At 34.3% G+C, this 11,926-nt stretch overlaps 1 protein-coding gene across 1 annotated transcript in view; it reads right to left on the bottom strand.

The window, feature by feature from the left end:
• Positions 1 to 2,090: 2,090 nt before the first annotated feature.
• LOC133332471 (exostosin-1) overlaps positions 2,091 to 11,926 on the bottom strand; it is a 227,625-nt gene continuing 217,789 nt past the window's right edge. The window contains exons 7-11 of the mRNA XM_061540874.1: positions 5,895 to 6,045; positions 5,677 to 5,793; positions 5,236 to 5,454; positions 4,847 to 5,163; positions 2,091 to 2,256 (exon numbers count right to left, since the gene is read on the bottom strand). Of these exons, the coding sequence (XP_061396858.1) occupies positions 2,148 to 2,256; positions 4,847 to 5,163; positions 5,236 to 5,454; positions 5,677 to 5,793; positions 5,895 to 6,045 (913 nt within the window). The 3' untranslated portion in view covers positions 2,091 to 2,147. The remainder of the gene's footprint in view (positions 2,257 to 4,846; positions 5,164 to 5,235; positions 5,455 to 5,676; positions 5,794 to 5,894; positions 6,046 to 11,926) is intronic.

Here is an 11,926-nt window from a genome sequence, read left to right as displayed (position 1 = left end):
CGAGGATTTTCAAAGAATATTTTTTCAAGGACTATTTTTCAACGATTGGTTATGCATTTCTAAATTATTATTTTTATCTTAAATCTCCGATTGAATGTAGTCCTGTCCACATATTTTTGATGAGATTGAAGGACATTTTCGTTTTGGTGTATCTGTAGTAACGACTATTTTAATGGTAGATATGTTTTGGCTGGCCAAATTTGGAATGAAGTAGCGAAACTTTTTCAATGAAACATCTAAAACAAACAAAATATACAAACGGAAAAAAATTTTTTACTTTTTGCAAGGATATCATCAAACACATACACACTCACAAAATTTATATACATCAAATAACTGTTTGCTGTGATAGTAGTAGTCAGTAATGATTGTACGCCGAGTTGTGTTAAAAAAAGTATCTCCCTCCTTCAAGATAAAATAAAACAGGGAAAATAAACAGGCTGCTAAAAGACTTGTTTTAAATAAAATTCTCATAAACAAACATTGTATTTGTTCAAGCTAAAGTGGCGGCTGGGCTTAACAGGGATGTTGTTGCAAAGCAAAAGAAAACTTGATGTAGCATTTTTTCTTTTAAGGCCTAAAAACACAGCAAAGCCTTCACTAGCACTTAGCACCACCTTGGCAACGTGTTTGCTTTGTTATCCCACACATACTTTTTTGGCACATTTACAGAATAGTAATATAACACTTTAGCACCTTGGTGTTTAGCAGCAACTGCAGCAGCATCAATGCCGAGAACAGCTGTATTTATGCATTGTCCTTGTAGCTGTTGCTGTTTAGTTTTTCTATGAAAATTACTTAAGAAAATGTTGTCAACAAAATGAAATAAAAACTAACACATTTAACTAAAAACATAGAGAAAAAGAATAACATTTTCTGTTTTTTTGTATTTTTGTTGCCCAAAAAACAGTAAAGCTAAGAGCAGGAGTGCTGGGATGCAAAAACAAAAACTTAGTTAAACGCAGGAACTTGTACGTTTAAACGAAACCTTCAATTCATGCTGGTGTTAAGAATGAAAGAAAAAAAACTGCTTGAATATGAACAAAATGATGAGCATGATGACATTCAACTTAAGGCAAAACTTATTTCTGATACAGTCATGAATGAAAAAAAAAACGAAGAATCCAAAAAAATAAAGAAAAACAACACGGACAACCCGCGCAAGTGTATCACAGTGTCTCAGTGTTTCCTTGTATATCCTGTAGGGTTTGGTTGTTTTTTTTTGTGTTAAGTTTTAGTCTTTCCAGTTTTTGGGTTAACGTTTCATTGCTGGAATCACTAAGATGAACAGATGACTTTGCTAGTTGTAATAACTACAACCAAGTTTAGGTTTTTCTTTTCTTTTTGCATAAAAAACTCTAGTGGTGTCAGTTAACGTAGATGTTGTTCTTAAGTGTATGTGTGTGATTGGGTGGTGTTTTTGTTTTTAGTTTTATGTTTAACTAGTCCTTTAATATGGCATAATGAATCTCTTAAGCGTTTTTTTGCATCATCGTCTTCCTTAAAATTTGTTACATTTTGTTTGAATTTTTTTCTCATACGCTTTTTTGTTTTCTTCTCATTCTCTTCTTGTTTTTTTTTACTTAATATTTACTACGGCACCTTGTTCTTGTTTTTCTGATTTTTTAGTTTTCATTCAGAATTTTTTTTTACGAATTTTTTTTCGGCTAGGGCATATTTTGTTTTATTTGCTTTGGGTCTCTTCTTTTTCTTTAAAGTTAGGAAGGTTATTTTATATTTATATTTTGGGTTTTTGGTGTCTGGTGGGGATAGGATCGATTTCTATATATATATTTATATTACTCTAAATATGTATATATATTTTAATATATGTATAATATATTATATACTTATACAGTATATAAGTGTGTATGTATGTTTACATTATGTTTTTACGCTTAGAAAACTAATAAAATATTTAATATTTTAACTAACATTATTTAATAATTGCTTAATGTATAATTGGATTTGGATATTTTTTGTTTGTTGCTGTTGAAGTTTTAATTTTTGCTGTTTCTGTGGCGGCTTTCATGTTATTATTGTTGCTGCGGCTATTGATTTATAATTTGTATTTTTATTTTATGTTGATATTTTTGTTTTTTTTACTTTTATTTTTTAAACATTTACAAGCTGTTATTTATGGAACGCTAGCTACCAACCAATTCGATTTGTCGATATTTTTTCCGTAAATTTGATACAGGATCGCGATATAGAATGGGATCTAAACGCATATTGGAACGTACAAGTGGCATGTAGCTGAAATGAAACAAGAAAATAATGATATAATAAACATATTAATATTGAATGTGTAATGGGGAGAATGTGTTGTCTAGTGTAAATACAAAATACTATCGCAAAACACCGATTTTTCGTAATTAAATAAATTTCTATTACTCCTAAAAGAACACTTATTTTTTATTGTATACAAAAAAATGCAGAACTCTCAGTTCATCACAACGGGGACATAAGCCAACCGTTTCGCTCCAACGCATACTGGATGAAATAATGAATGAAGTCTGCTCTCAGTGAAGAGGCATAACATGGAGTCTCTCACGACAGCTCGAAGTCCTATGCGAATGATATCTGCCATCTCTCTCACAAGATTTCCAACATGCAGTCAAAAGTAGAAGATCTAGAGAGACTGGCACACAGTGTTGGACTTGAGATTAATATCCACCGAGGATTAGGTGCTTCACTTATAGAATTCCACCGTTAGATAGATGTGTCCCGATTTCACAATGCAAGAATCGTCGCCGTACTTTTCTAAATAATGGGAACGTCATTTGGCAGGAGTTTTGATATTTCACCAATCGTTCTGATCTGTCAATATATATTAGTCCAATAGTTTAAGTAAAAAAATGGCTAAAATAAAAACGGCATTGGATCTAGAAAATAGTGGGAAGAAGTAAAGCTATTCTTGAACCAAGGAAGGCGGGATGATCTGACCTCTCTCGCGAGTATTGGGTCTTAAACAACATCTTCAGGCCGAGGGGGAACCACCACAATTAATGTGGGAAGATGTTGCTAGGGTCATCATATGCGCAAAAGATTGATGGGTGATGTTGATCTCAATGGTGATGTTGAAGCAATTGTGTGAATAGTACTTGTCCAACGTCCGCCATTTGTCGTTAACAACCCTAATAGTTCCCGATACCTGTTATTTGGCAACCGTGGTTCCGCTATTGAAGCCAGACAAGGATATTAGTAATGGAACCTCTTCCTAATTTTGAATCATTAGCCGACAGTACTTAGGGTGCCGATTAAACTGTGAGACAAAATATCCGGTTCAAAACCAATTTTTTGTTTATTAATATATGTTTTTAGTAAAAAATACGGTTAAAATTGAGAAGATACTATTAAAACGTTAAAATATCGATTTTTGTAGAACATTGCGAGGATTAAAAATAACATATTGTGATAATTGAAGTCCAGTTCAATAAATTAAGGACGAAAAGTGCACACAAGGAATCGAGTTAGAAGGACGAAATGTTCTGCAAACAAATTCCTTATTTCCAAAAATACATATAATGGCTAAAAATCAGAATATTGGGCAATCTATTTCTGTATAATAGGGTAGCAAAAATGTTCAAGCCATTTGACCTATGGCAAATTTTTCCTTTTGGGGTTTTCATATAATCACGAATGTCTTTCATTCCCAATAGGAATTTTTCCATCCCCAGATCATGATCTCGATTTTGACTAACAGTGTAATAAAAACAATAAAAGGCCGCGGTCTGTAAAAAGCTTTTTGGCACCAGTGTGGTTACGCAACGATAACAAATATTTAATCCTGCCAAAACGCCACCCCAAAGAGTGCAACTTGCTGCCCCTTCTGATAATGAAAGACAACTAATATGTGACGACGATCTTTCTAGTTCGTCATCACATGAATATATTGGAGGCAGCCATAATTTCAATAACTGCAATAATTGTCAAATATGAGGAATAATAGGGGGTATACAATTTACTCTAAAACTAATGTTTGTGCATTGGTTCCGGTATTATTATCAACTGCTACATTTAGAAAATGTTTTAAACACCATATACTTCATTATCATGTCGGATAGGCTGATGAGAGTGGACACATAAAACTAAATATATCCTTAAGTTTATATTAAAAAAGGTTGAAATTTCAGTGGTTTTATTGACATATGTCAATATTTTTATTTTGTTTGTCCACTTTGACTTAAAGAATTTCACATTTTAAAACTTTCCTCAAGAATTTTTGTAAAACATTATTGTGGTTGCATTATTTTACGTTAAGCATCTCGTTGTTAACAAAACTCCGGGAACATTCTTTCGTTTTGAATAACTTTGAATTGTAGTTGCAACCACAATTTCGGTGTGGTAGGGAGTTAATACTCGTATGGTATTGGTAAATAGATCACGTTTCATATTATTTCCCTGTCATTGAGTTACGAACATACGACAATTGTATGAGTGCTGACTCTATATCCGTTTGTCTGCGATATATATGAGTTTTCAATTCAAATTACTTTTTTGCGGGTGGTGGAAGTCGTTCGAAAACGAGTGGATGTAGTGTAATCACAAAACGAAAGGTAGTTTGTCATGATTTTCGGATGATTTCATTTTATTATTATTTTTAGAATGTTGAGGTATGCATATTTGATGTCGCGACAAATTTGTGAACATCTAAAATGAATATGTGGTTTAACTGTAAGTATTCATTTAATATAAAATATTATTTTCTTCATTTGGAATTGCAGTAGTGTTGGTATTATTATTTGTGATATCATTGTACTATGTTGTTTCAAAATAGCTATACTAATTTTGCGTAGAAAATTCAGCAATATCAATATATTTAACAAAAACTTTTACAACTTACCCAAATACAGCAGCAAAAGTGTTGAGACAACTCTGACGCTGTATAAAGTGATCTGGATCATTCCAGGGTGAACGGCCCGTTTCACGATCCTTGTAACCTTTGCGCTGTGTTACTTTAATGGGAGCCTTTCGGGTAACATGCGATACCAGAAAATTCATTAGGATGTCTTCGCAATTGGAAGATTGTTGTACAGTCTTCAGGAGTAGCAACGACAACCAGTTGGTATACAAATAGTTGTAGTAGCGATGATAGAAAGCGGCACCAGTCAAAACAATGGAATAGTAATTTGTCCACTTTGAAGTGTAACCCCAAGCATTCTGAAAATACAAAAATAAATAATATTTATCAATTTCGGTACGAATTAATTCGGTGGTGATATACAAAATTACCTTGGAATCATCCCAGAAGTGAGCACGAGCTGGATAGCCAACAATGCGATCGGGAAAATCTCGCCACACCGTATAGGCAAAATCCAACTCATCCGTATTGAGTATGGCGTCCTCGTCCAATGATAATACAGCATCTGTTTGTATTTCGTCATAAGGATAAAATCGTTGGGATATACTGGGGCGTTCGTCGGTCGCATCAGCGTCGTTGTCAGTCGGCGTCTCGCCATCAGGTGAATGTGCATTATTCCTATTCTTATTATCATTATTATAATTGTGGTTTTTGTGCTGAGATGCTGAGCGACCGTTTAAGGCACCATCGTTTTCTACATTTCTCACATAATCTGCTGCTGCTGCTCCTCCTACTCCGCCGCCACCACCAAGTTCTCCCCCTCCTTTGAGGGCAGCCGCTGGAGCAACTGCCATTGCCGCCGCCGCTGCTGCAGCGGACTTTGTTTGATATGAGCTGCCGAGTGATATCACATGGAATGGTATATGGTATGTGGGTGGCCAACGTTTCTTAGCCGGAATGGGGCGATCAGCCGCCCATAAAACAATAATCTAAAACGAACCGAACGAAAGCAGACGCAAAACAAATATGGGTCAATTAATGATGCTACCAAATTCGCCCGAGAGAGAGAGAGAGAGAGAAAATAACTTACCCTATCTACAAATTGACTTTTTGTTATGGTTTTGACTAGTTTGTAAAGTGCATTATTAGGACCTAAGGGTGCACCTATTTGAACATATATCACGGCTGTGTAATTGTCTCTTGTTCTCAAGTTTATATCGTCCAACAAAAATGGCATAAATCTGAAACGACAAAAGGAAGCAAGGATTAACAGAAAAACGCAATGCAATAAAAATGAAAAAAAGCGAAACGAAATAGGAAATGAGAGAAATGACATCAACAATAACAACAACAATGTTCATTAAACCAGCCGTTCATCTAGCAGAAACAGTAGTTCAACGAACGAATGAAAATGAAAGAGCAGAGAAATGGAAAATGCGACCATTATTTATAAAGAAAACAAAAAAAAGAAAAAAAAACTATTGCAATTACTTCCGACTCCTTTCGGGCATCGGTAGTCAGGTGCTACGCCCAAATGTAGGTCAATTACAATACAATATCACACAAATCTTACGGAAAACTAATGTCGATGCTGCACATTTTTTTCGGGGCGAATTTTATTTTGCCACAATGCTACGTGGCAGAGAAAAAAATGTTTCTATCTTATGTTGATAAATATTTACTTAAAGTAAAAATTTTAAAACAAATTAAATGGACAGAATTAATTCAATTGGAAATTGGAATTATATGAACTAAGTTGTATTAATTTTAAAATTGACACTCTAGCTAATTCTGTAAAAATAATAGTATTTGAAGGAGTACATTGGTAGGGAATAGTTCGATCTTTTTATACCCACAGATGAAATGAGGCTTTATCGAAGTTTGGTTTGATCTATGTTTAACCTTTTGCAATGCATTTTGCATGTTGACTACTACCTACTTCAAGCTCCTTCATGACAGAAAGGTGAATTTACAGATCACCCTATTATGCATTTAGTCGAGCTTTCGAACAAAATAACGGATCCTAATGGTATGGAGTTATATAAACACTCTTCAATTTGCATTGCATGTTGATTTAAGCAAGATTGAAAATAATAGGTTGACTGACGGCTGGCATCAGCTATCTTCCTGTCGGAACAGATAATGTAACCCCTTTTTTGTTTGCTATCTATATTACGACTATATTTTGATTTGATATCTTATACCACAAAAGTAGTGCTGAAATAAAAAAAAATCACAATTACTAATAAACTTTAAAGTTCCCTCAGAGAGGGCATCGAAGTGATAAGGGTAGTATAAAGGATTAAAATTTATCCGAAACCAACTGGATCCAACACAGTTTCGAATTTCATTGCTGGGTATTCATCTTTTTTGGTGGAGATTGGAAGTTAAATGAAACTCGTCAATTCCTGGGATGTTTTTCCAATCGAAGTGGCAGAAAATCGATATTCTGGGTACTAATTGAACTTGAGCTGAAATCTATTATTCAGGATTATTAGAGAATATATATAGAATATATATAGCATTTCCAGATTAAATGAACCCTTTTACAAATAGAATGAAACTAATAATATTTGCAGTAATTTTAAATCAATATTTGAAAATTAAATCAAAGAATAATAACAAATATAGTTGTATGGCTATGTAATTAACATAAATATTCTTTAATTCGGTGTGATTTTATTTAATATCTTTACTACATAAAACTAAATAAATAGTAATACAAACTGGGGTATTTCTTGACATTTTAATAAGTAAATATTTTAGAACAATAATTGAATAACAGGTCCTAAATGCGAAATACATATTTGACTTAATAAATTGTTGATGATAAGGTAACTGCTTATCTTAATGAAGGGGTTCCCGATTTGCAGCTTGTGGGATTTTCAAAACCATGTCCATAACGTAGTTAGAACAATTTTGCCGATTAATCTTTTGAATACTTCGCTCGATTACATCAACAATGTTATGTTCCATTGAAACGTCACACAGCTCAGCTCTTGCACATATTTTTATTTTTGAAAATGCATTTTCGATTGGATTTAGCATTGGAGAATAAGGCGGTAAGAATTTAAGGTTGCATCTAAAATTTGGTTCTAAAATGTGTCTAATAGGCAAAAAATGCCTTAAATCGGGAGATATGGAGATATGGGGGCTATATCAAAACTTGGACCCAGGGACCCCATGTTGGAGTTCTATATTTGCTTTGACATTAGAAACATGTGTGCAAAATTTTAGCCGCCTATGTTATGTAGTTCGGCAGTTAATGAGTTTATACCCAAGCTTTGGGTAAATACTCAAAATAGGGGTACCTTTGTATGGGGGCTACTAGTAAACGTGGACCTACATACATAAATACATTTTGCATGGACATTTTGTACTCAAAAAGAACACTCTGTGCCAAATTACAGCCAATTTACCAAATTATTTACCCAATTTACCGGGTATTTACCCTTTGGATATTTACCCATTGTCCATTTCTACGCATGCGGTTTTCGTATAAACCGAATCAATGTCTTTCAATAATTATGAATTTTTCGATGTTTAATTTAGCGGTCAAAGTGTGCCGCTCGATGCACTTTACTATGCAAAAACCCTAAAAATGGCTAAAAATTACGCAACGTGCATACGATTTTTATACGCATCCGATTTCAGTAATCTCCTATGAAATTACACAAAGACCCCTCATATTTCGCGAAGATGTTCAACTTTATCGCGATTATTATAATATATTCATATTCTTATTTTACGGAGGAAGATATATATCAACGTTTTTGGTCAATATAATAAACGGCGTAATTTTAAGATTTTTTTCTTATGCCCAAAATTAAAACATCGAAAACTTTTGCGCGCATCAACCAAAAATTTGATCGCGAACTGTTTCGAAGTCAGAACATTTTTCTCTATATATGTACCAAAAATCATTGATGTGCCACAAAAACAAAAAAGCTGATTTTATGAAAATGGAATATTAAAAAATTAATATTGCCAATTTTTTAATATTCCATATATATATTTATACCCTACACAACTATGTTGTCAGGGTATTATAGCTTTGCGCAGCCCCAAAAGTTTGTAACGACGCGAAATATTGGTCCTAGGCAAAGCTTTAAGTATACCGATCGTCATATCTCGACTAGCTGAGTCGATCTAGACATGTGTGTCCGTCCGTCTGTCCATTATAATTTGTAAACACGATACAGGCCACAGTTATGGACCAATCTTCACGAAATGTATGATGGGTTCTGGCCAATGAAGGACCCCTATTGTTTTTGGGAAAGATCGGTTAATATTTAGGGGATGAAATGGACCAAATACTAAATTTTAAATGGACTTTTGTGTGAAAAATGACAAAATTTGTATTCTATAGCATATATATTTACCCCTGAAGGACATAGACCCGAAAAGTTTATATTATATCCAAGAGGAGTGGTTGACCTTTAAATTAATACCAATTATATTGTTGTATGTGCTCGGATGTGGGAGTTACACCTAAATATTTACAGGTATCTCCGTATTCGCATATTATTTAGTAACCCATTATCACTCTACAGAGGGGAATTATAGCGCTGATCGCTTTGACATGTTCCATGAGGTTTCAGTTATGGTCAAGGACAACGCCTATAATTTTCGGTGATGACCAGATAATAGTTTTGGAATGAAGTGGACCGAAAACTTAATTTTTTGTGTTATTTTCGAGTCGATCTATAGATTACAAATGAAAGCTCACAACACATCCCAATTTTTTGTAATATTCGAAAAATATGTCAGTGTAAGGACAATAGCTGTACTGAACAATAGTTAAGGGAATCTGGACGATGCAATATCGTAATATTCGAAAAATATGTCAGTGTAAGGACAATAGCTGTACTGAGGGACAATAGCTGTACTGAATACTACATTCGGGAAATATGTCAGCTGTTTACCTCTAATCGGGTAAGAGGGTGCAAATATCACAAAATATTGCCCAGGCTCGGAATATACATCCGCAGAAAATTTGAGTCCGTGGTAGTTGTGTAGGGTATCGTATGGTCTGCCCCGTCCGACTATACTGCTCCGCTCACTGGTTTTTTTTTGCAAAATTTTCAAATGACTTATTCTCTATTTAAAGACCCCAAATGGTATTATTGATGCCAGGCAGAACCTAAAAAAATCTTTAATTTCCTGGATTTACGTTAATAGTGGGTCCTGAGCGTAATTGGTTTATATCCCATAATTTGTGGCAAAAACCAAAAAATGAAGGAGTGGGAATGTTAAATAGCGTTTTGCAAGAGGAGAGGACAAAAGCGAACAAGATCGACAATATGATACTCTACGCCACTTTGGTGTGCTCAAATAATGGAATGGATATAAATTTTTGGGTGCAATATAAATCAATTTAAGGAGACTCCTCATTTTCGATTTTTCGAAATTTCAAATGTATTTTCATTTTTTTATACCCTACACAACTATGTTGCCAGGGTATTATAGCTTTGTGCAGCCCCAAAAGTTTTTAACGCAGCAAAATATTGGTCCTAGACCCACCTTTAAGTATACCGATCGTCATATCTCGACTAGCTCAGTCGATCTAGACATGTGTGTCCGTCCGTCCGTCTGTCCATTATAATTTGTAAACACGATACAGGCCACAGTTATGGAGCAATCTTCACGAAATTTTGCATGTAGAATGGGTTCTGGCCAATGAAGACCCCTATTGTTTTTGGAAAATATCGGTTAATATTTAGGGGATGAAATGGACCAAAAACTTTATTTTTGTCGGTTTTTCTGGTCGCTCCAGAGGGCGCAATTATGACCAAAACACCGCGAATTTTTGCAAGGAGAAGGGGGTCGGGCCAAAGAATAAGTATGCCTGTTTTGATAAAGATCGGCCAATATTTAGCGGATCAAATAGGCCCTGACTTTTGTGTGAAAAATTACAAAATTTGTATTTTATAGCGTATATATTTATTCCTGAAGGACATAGACCCCAGAAGTTAATAGTATATGTACTCGGATGTGAGAGTAACACTTAAATATTTAAAGGTGCTTACGTATTCATATATTATTTAGTAATCCATCCCCACACTAGGGGACGAAAATATTGCGCTGGTCACTTTGAAATTTTCCATGAGGTTCCAGTTATGGTCAAGGACAACGCCTATAATTTTCGGTGATGATCAGATACTAATTTTGGGATGAAGTGAACTTATTTTTTTGGTGTTTTTTTTCGAGTCGATTTATAGGCCACAAATATCGGTCAAGAGGGTGCAAATATCGCGAAATATTGCACAAATTTTCGTGGAAATTTTGTGGGGTATCATATGGTTGGCCCCGTCCGACTATACTGCTCCGCTCACTGGTTTTTATTTTACTTTAAATTTGTATGGGTGATTCTTAAGTAGTTATGATTTGGAATTAAATGAAAACACTAAATTCCTTTTTTTTTTGAAACGGAGAATGGTGATCCTTTTAAATAAAATTTGAGTCCATCCAATTCAAAAGTATGTTTTGGGCACAAATTCATGCTAATTAAAATAGGGTTTGTGCTTGGACCAAATAAACGGCTGCACTATGGGTAAAAAGTATGATTTTTTGGCATAAAGTCAAATTTTTTTGTTTTCATATTTTCAAATGAAACTGATTTCCTAATTGTAAAAAAAAAAACATTTAATATGAATGCGGGTGGCAACCTTTTTTGCTGGCGAGCTTTAAAAGTCAGCAGTTTGAAAGTCACATTGTTTTGGTACAACTGGCGGTAAAAATCAACTATGTTCGAGTGCTTGTAATTTGACAAAATTGAAAAAAATTAAAATGTGTAATTATGGAAAACGTTAGTGCAGGTATGCAAAATTAAGACGAGATGCCCTTTTTGTCATATTTGTCTGTTGTTGTAATACTGTGAAATGTTTTGTCTATGTATAACTTTATATAAAATCTATAAATTGTAGTTTTGTTCCGTGGAGTGTAACTTGTGAATGGCAAAGCATTGCAAAAAGGTGTGAATGCCAAGTTATTAACAAAAGTGTGTTAATTAATGAGTAACTAGCCTTTTTGTTCTATTTTGTGCCAACACGTGGTTTTACTGATAAACATGTGTTTACCCATGCAGCGCTTATTGAAATTTGGAGCAGCAACAATCGCTCA

Source organism: Musca vetustissima, unplaced genomic scaffold (genome assembly GCF_032173495.1).
Source record: "Musca vetustissima isolate MV318-11 ecotype Yass unplaced genomic scaffold, APGP_CSIRO_Mvet_v1 utg9226, whole genome shotgun sequence".
NCBI classification, from domain to species: Eukaryota; Metazoa; Arthropoda; class Insecta; order Diptera; family Muscidae; genus Musca; species Musca vetustissima.
The sequence above is the reverse complement of the archived record's forward strand: the minus strand, read 5'-3'. Positions and strand labels throughout refer to the sequence as shown.